The sequence below is a fragment of the Etheostoma spectabile genome, chromosome 14, assembly GCF_008692095.1.
Source record: "Etheostoma spectabile isolate EspeVRDwgs_2016 chromosome 14, UIUC_Espe_1.0, whole genome shotgun sequence".
NCBI classification, from domain to species: Eukaryota; Metazoa; Chordata; class Actinopteri; order Perciformes; family Percidae; genus Etheostoma; species Etheostoma spectabile.
Window position 1 is genome coordinate 17,920,908 of NC_045746.1, and position 6,333 is coordinate 17,927,240.

The window sequence follows — 6,333 nt, forward strand, 5'->3', positions numbered from 1 at the left end:
AGTTGTAGAATAAATTCCATAATCTCTTATTAAGCTCCCTGAGTTCTGGAGAAATATAACAAGGACGTTACTTAGAAAAGAGTGGAGACAATAAAAAAACAAAAACAGAAAACTACATTAATAAAAAAAACTTGTTTGCAGCCAGCATAGGCTACCTAAAGGAGCTCTTTTCTCCCCTGGGTGTTTGCAAAGATCCATTATCTTAAACTCATGAATGTTTTATGACTATCCAACTGTACATGGGTGTTGTCTTTTTGCAAGTTACTACAAGTTTGGATAACAAATACACAGTTCCAACAATCAAGAACCGGTTTTCTTTCTGTTTTCTTTAAGGAATGTGATCAAGTCCATGTTGAGGATGTTGTCTCTGATGACAACAGACAGGACCTGAGGTGCGTTATATCTGTAACATACGCAAAATATGCAGTACAATAACTGCCTCATCACGCACGTATTCCTCATCATCCAAACAAATCACAAGTTTTTCATCCTACTTTAGTAACTACAACTTCTTGGCGGATGGCTTTAATGGTTCCAGTGGTGGAGGGGCCTCAGGAACCACCACTGGAGTCCAGGGAGGGGTGGAGTGGATGCGTAAACTGGCCTTTCGCTACCGCCGGCTAAAAGAGATTTACAATAACTATAAAGGGAATGTTGGAGGTGAGTCAAAGGCACACATGGAAAAAAAAAAAAAAATCTATGGGGTAGGCTACTGCTGCTTTTCACGTTTCAAGAATACAACTGTGCCTCTGAGAAACCGTCTGTAGTTGAAGTGAAAAGACTTCAAGTAGGTAAACAGTGTTCAGAAGCTCTTCTTCTTTCAGCCCTGTTTGTGCTTTGAATGGCGTGTTTTTACTGTGTGAAAAATTACATGTTTGACGACTGTAAAACTAGTCACACAGTCCATGATCCAAACAAGTTAATGTTACAGCCCAGTGGCCAAAATAAACAGAGGGCTGGCTGACTGTGTGTTTGTGTGTCTGTGTGTGTCCTGCCACCTTTTTGTCTGACTTTGGAATTATGTTTTGGGTGGCACCACAAACCACAAAACGTTTAGAACCACTTCAGACGTTTGGAAACCGTAAAATGGGGATGATGTTAGAGTTACATGTTTTTCCCTGTACACTGCTAGAGGTATCTACATTTTGTGGTTTTGAGGTTGTATCCTTATCGCATGTTGTCTCTTTCAGGCCTTTTGAGCCCTATGAAGAGGGAGCTGCTTCTCCAGCTTCAGTCGGACATCGAGAACGTTACAGACGCATGGCTCAGCACAGCCCTCAAGTCTCTGCTGCTCATCCAGTCCAGGTCTGAGCACAGGTTATTATTGTCAAAGAATCTTTTAGTCACACTCTGCAGCAAGTTAAGTAAAGTGCGCTCTCGTCATGTGAATAATTACATCAAGGTGATAGCTTTATTTTAACATTGCCATCGGCGGTTTATGCTTAGCAACCAAAAGGAGGGAGTAGTTTAAAAGGCAATGTTTATTCAGAAGATGGTGCTAAATGCTGTTTAAAAGGATAGACGTATATGCTTGGCTGTGATTTTCCTGTGCTGAATCTTTTTAGAGAAGTCTTTTAAAGTTCATGTTTTAATTAGCCAAAACTGGCTCAACATCAATGCAAGATGGTGTAAACAAGTCTTTGGCCTGATTAAACTGTTTGTTTTCATCTTTGGGCCCATATTTATGCATGTATATGTATGTATGTATGTATGTATGTATGTATGTGATATTCCACCAACAGGGGGAAGTGTATGAATGTGTTGGTCACTACCACCCAGCTGGTTCCAGCTCTGGCGAAGGTGCTGCTCTACGGCCTGGGAGACGTCTTCCCCATCGAGAACATCTACAGTGCGACTAAAATAGGTTTGTAATTAGTTCTTCTCTTGTGTGACGGAGGAGGCAATCATGTTGCTGTGTAATGCTTTATTTTCTCTGTGGTTTCCGTCCATGCAGGGAAAGAGTGTTGCTTCGAGAGGATCGTCTCTCGCTTTGGGAAGAAAGTGACTTATGTGGTGATAGGTGATGGTCGAGATGAGGAGTTTGCAGCAAAACAGGTAAACCTTTTCAAGTCTTCATGTCTCCTAACTCCCCCCCCCTTTGTGTGTTAGCCTGTAGGCAGTATGGTCACACAAAGTTACAAAGTCGCAACGCCTGCTTCGTTTGTTTTAAAAGGCGTCCACATCAGACAGAGGAGCTTACAAGTTAAGATGAGTCAAAAGTTTAATAAGTCATAAAGTTAACGGTAACACTAACTTTGAGAGAAATTATGTGACAATAGAGTTTGAAGCTGGAGCCTGACAGTTGATCAGTTACTGAAGTTACTTAACAATAAGTTAGCACTGAGCATGTTCATACTGCAGCGATCACAGTCCAGTGGGGGGCTTCTCTTTGGCTGTTGCTTAATCATAGATTTGTTTATCCACATAATTAAAAATGAAATGGAAATCCAGTCCAATTATCAAACTAGGGTTTAATCCATTTGTTTAACCAACTGTTGGACTCAATTTCCTGCATCTGTGTGTTTCTGACATGCTGCTATGTTTCTTTGGCTGTGTCTGTCTCCCTATCTGTAGCACAATATGCCTTTCTGGAGGATCTCAACTCACGGCGACCTCGTGTCCCTGCACCAAGCGCTGGAATTGGACTTCTTGTAAAGGAGGCTGCGTTGAATGTCGCACGCTGAAGGGCAAATGTACTCGTCATCGTCCTGTCGGTTTTGTGGAGTGACATTGTGTGAGAAAAGCCTCCACAACCCCTCAACGACACACACTTGCATATTTGAAAATGTGCCCTCAGAAAGACAACTAATGACTCGGTATGTGTGATGGTAACATACTGAGGTGGACTTTGGGTCAGAGCTGACTGTGAGAAACAGACTGGATGCATCATTCATCTGAGTTAGGGTTGCTCACGCCCAGCACTCCCTCCTCTACGGCAGCTAACCTCACCACGGCTGAAACTGGCACTGATTTGGACACAGAAGGGAAGAGATTCATTTTTTTCTCCTTTTCTTTGGTTTCATTTTCTTTTAAAGTATCAAAGTCTCTTGCAGTGAAAGCGATCCCTCTAATTTGTATGTCTTTTTTTATCAATCAAAAGGCCATTATTTTCTGGCATTTTCTTTTCATTTTTGTTGTGGCTTTTTATTTAGGCTCCGTGTAACTGAAAGAATGACATCAAAGCAAATTGGTTTAAAAAAAACAAAAACAAAAAAAAGGCAAAAGCTCTTTGTTTGTTTTGCACTCATAGAAAGAAATGAACGCAGTTTGCAGAAGTTTCTGCCAGTCATCAAATCCCAATACTTAACATGAAAATTAACATGATAAATGTGGTCGTGACCTCCCCTCCTGACTCGACCAAACCACGTCACCAGTCAGCTGTCCTGACCTCTCCACTGTGTTGCAACAGCAGACGTATGCTCCTCTTGAGTATGTGGGATCTGTGGTCAGTATGTGGCGCTGGTCATACTTCTCACAAACCTGAACCTGAACCAGCCTTTCTGGAAGGTAGTGAGCAAAGCGGGATGCACCAGACACTGATCGTTTTCTCAATGACTCAGGAGTTTACCAGTAGGGTTGGACTTCACGAGAAGTGCACTTCCTGCCCTGCCCTGTTCTGTCCTCAGACATGGCACAGGTCCAATGAAGACTTTAGTAGCTGTGTCCCCAATCCCAACTAAATACTATTCTATCGTCACGGTTTATGGAAAGTGAAACTCAAATCTGTCATGGTGCGGTTGGATTTTATTTGCGCACTTTAAAAAGATTTAATAAAAGCTTATTTTTCACATTTTTATTTACAGCAATATGTCATTTATGTCATAATAGGCTGTATATTAACTTATTGGGAGAGAATGGGTAGTTCAGTGTGAAATAAGACATTGAGCACCCCCATATAGCCAAAATGGCATCATCCTCGTTTCATAATACGCCTTTGCTTAGATTTGACTGAGATTGGCAGTCGAATCAGGCTCCTTCGATCAAAGCGTTGAATATTCGACTACTCAGGGTCACCTCAAGGTTTGAGTATGATTTATTTCTAGTGCGAAGACCCAACGTACGCTTGGAATTGGTATGTGGTTGGGATTTTGGAATACGCAACTCTGATGTCCAAATTTGGTCAATTTGAAGGAAGGGTTTAATATTTCTTTGTATTGGTTGGAAAAAAAAGGCTCCTACATCTCAAGCGCCATTAAACCATTTAACAAAACTGTGATTACCTGAAAAATGCTTTGACACAAGGCTACAGGGTTGTCCCCAGGGGCCCATTGTCTCATTATCCGTCCGTGCTCTCACCTCGAAACCTCTGACTCAGCTAATACGTTGTTAGGAGGATCAGAATCGCAGGTTAGGAGGTTTCATTTTAAAGTTTCATCTTTTCTTAGTGAAGACTGTTGTAGCATGTCATCACAAGAGGTGAGCAGTATCCACAAAGCAGTTGTCTAATTTGATAAAACCAGGTCAAAGAAATAAGTTGTTAGCCAGTAAAATTACTTTTTATTATTATCATTACATGTTTCTACAAAATCAGTTGCTTATTTCTTTAGGCGACTGAACGTCAAAATGATCTTTCACCAAACCTGAAGTGGCACACTTTTGTTTCAGAAGACTTTACTCAACCTGTTTTCTCCAAAAACTAGATTGATTTAGCTTTGTATTAGTTTTACACAAGAGCTGCAACTCACAATGAGTGTCATTATGGATTAATATGTAGACTATTTGGAGACTTTTAGTCATTTTTAAAGCAAAAATGCAAAGAATTAGCTGGTTCCAGCTTCTCAAATCAAAGGATTGGCTGTTTTCTTTGGCTTACATTATGATAAACATTTGGGGGGTTTTTTGGTCAAAAAAGGCATCTTTTCTTTCTTCATTTTTGTCTTTTTCCATAATAGTCAAAATTTCCACAACCTAAAGTGACGTCTTTAAAATCGCTTGTACCCAACCAACAGTCCAAAAGCCAAAAATATTGAATCAAGCAAATATTCACGTCAAAACAAGTGATTCTCTTTAGCTCCAAGAAATTATTTTAATTTGTTAAAATAGTTTATCAATTGTGACTAATCACAATATTGATTGTACAGCTTTTGAATTTTTACCCAAAACCTCTTGAAGGCGTATTGGAGTTGGAAAAAAAACACAAAGGGTAATGACTTTGCTCATTACATTTCTACTTTGCTCATTAACTGTATTTCAAGGGATTTTTTCATTTTGTAGACGGTTAGAAAAGCCGCCGGGGTGGATCGACTTGCCCTGGTCTGTATGAGATTATGACTGAACAATACTGAGCCTGAAGATTTCATATTTACACACACATGCAGCTTGACCGTTAAGAATGTGTATTTCTGTGTATTGTTTGCGTGACTGCATATTTATATTGTGCCTTTAATCATCATCTGTATGCATAATCGAATTAAAATATGTAAGATTTGTGTTTGATACATTTATCACTGCATTGTTCTATTATCCAAAGTGTTATCTTTCAATTTTTTTTTAATTTTTTTTTTTTTACTCAATACATTTTAAGTGTTTTGTTTCTAGACTTTGTTTGATTCGATTGCCCCGTCTGCACTGTATTCCAAAGGCCTTCTACTAGAAAACAGTATATGCATTTTGGGGGGGGAACTGTTCACGTTCATTGTTTAAAGAAAGCAACTTTAGTGAAGGGCTTAAGATGGTTTATAGTTAATTTGCTGTTAAAACGTTTTTCAAGAAAACATATCTTGATTTGGAGTGACAATACATTTGTGTTTTACATAAATTTACACGTTAAAATCTCACTTTAAACAATCTCTGCTCTGTATAAGGTTTCTGCTTCCTTTTGAAAAGGAGATTGTTGTGTTGCTGTGAAACACTTGGCATCACTTAGAGACAATCACTATAATGTATTGTATTTTTAATGCAGGTCAGATTACTACAGTGAAAGGCATGTTTGAAAGTTCAGTGTAAGTGAGTTAAAGGTAAATGGGCTCATCAATCAGTCCTGACACAATAGAGAGAACATATGCAATCTTTGCATTTTTTTTTTCCTTGAATGTGTTTTCAGTTTATTTCTTTACATTGTCTGCATGTCGTGTCTGATTTGAAGTATACCATGGCTGTTAAATAATGACCTGGAAATGTTTAAGGGGCTGTATTCTTCTGTGTCCTCTTTCTTTCTAATGCCAAATACTGTTATTTTTCAAATGTGGTTTAGTTTTTTTTCTTTTTATGCATTTCATCTCATTTTCAAGGACATGGGAGGCCATATAGGAACATGTGGAGAGCCTGAATGTGGTCCTGTAAACTGAACACTATCATAATAATCAGTGCTAATTTAATTACAATAATCACTAG

General features: G+C 39.1%; 1 protein-coding gene across 4 annotated transcripts in view; it reads left to right on the forward strand.

Annotated features, from left to right (window-relative positions):
• eya3 (EYA transcriptional coactivator and phosphatase 3) overlaps window positions 1-6,121 on the forward strand; it is a 13,281-nt gene extending 7,160 nt beyond the window's left edge. For 3 of the 4 annotated variants that reach the window (XM_032536318.1, XM_032536316.1, XM_032536320.1), the window contains 6 exons: window positions 334-392; window positions 500-660; window positions 1,191-1,317; window positions 1,743-1,864; window positions 1,955-2,055; window positions 2,575-6,121. In XM_032536318.1, the coding sequence (XP_032392209.1) occupies window positions 334-392; window positions 500-660; window positions 1,191-1,317; window positions 1,743-1,864; window positions 1,955-2,055; window positions 2,575-2,655 (651 nt within the window). In that variant the 3' untranslated portion in view covers window positions 2,656-6,121. The remainder of the gene's footprint in view (window positions 1-333; window positions 393-499; window positions 661-1,190; window positions 1,318-1,742; window positions 1,865-1,954; window positions 2,056-2,574) is intronic. The other variant, XM_032536319.1, reaches the window with a different exon arrangement.
• Window positions 6,122-6,333: the final 212 nt, after the last annotated feature.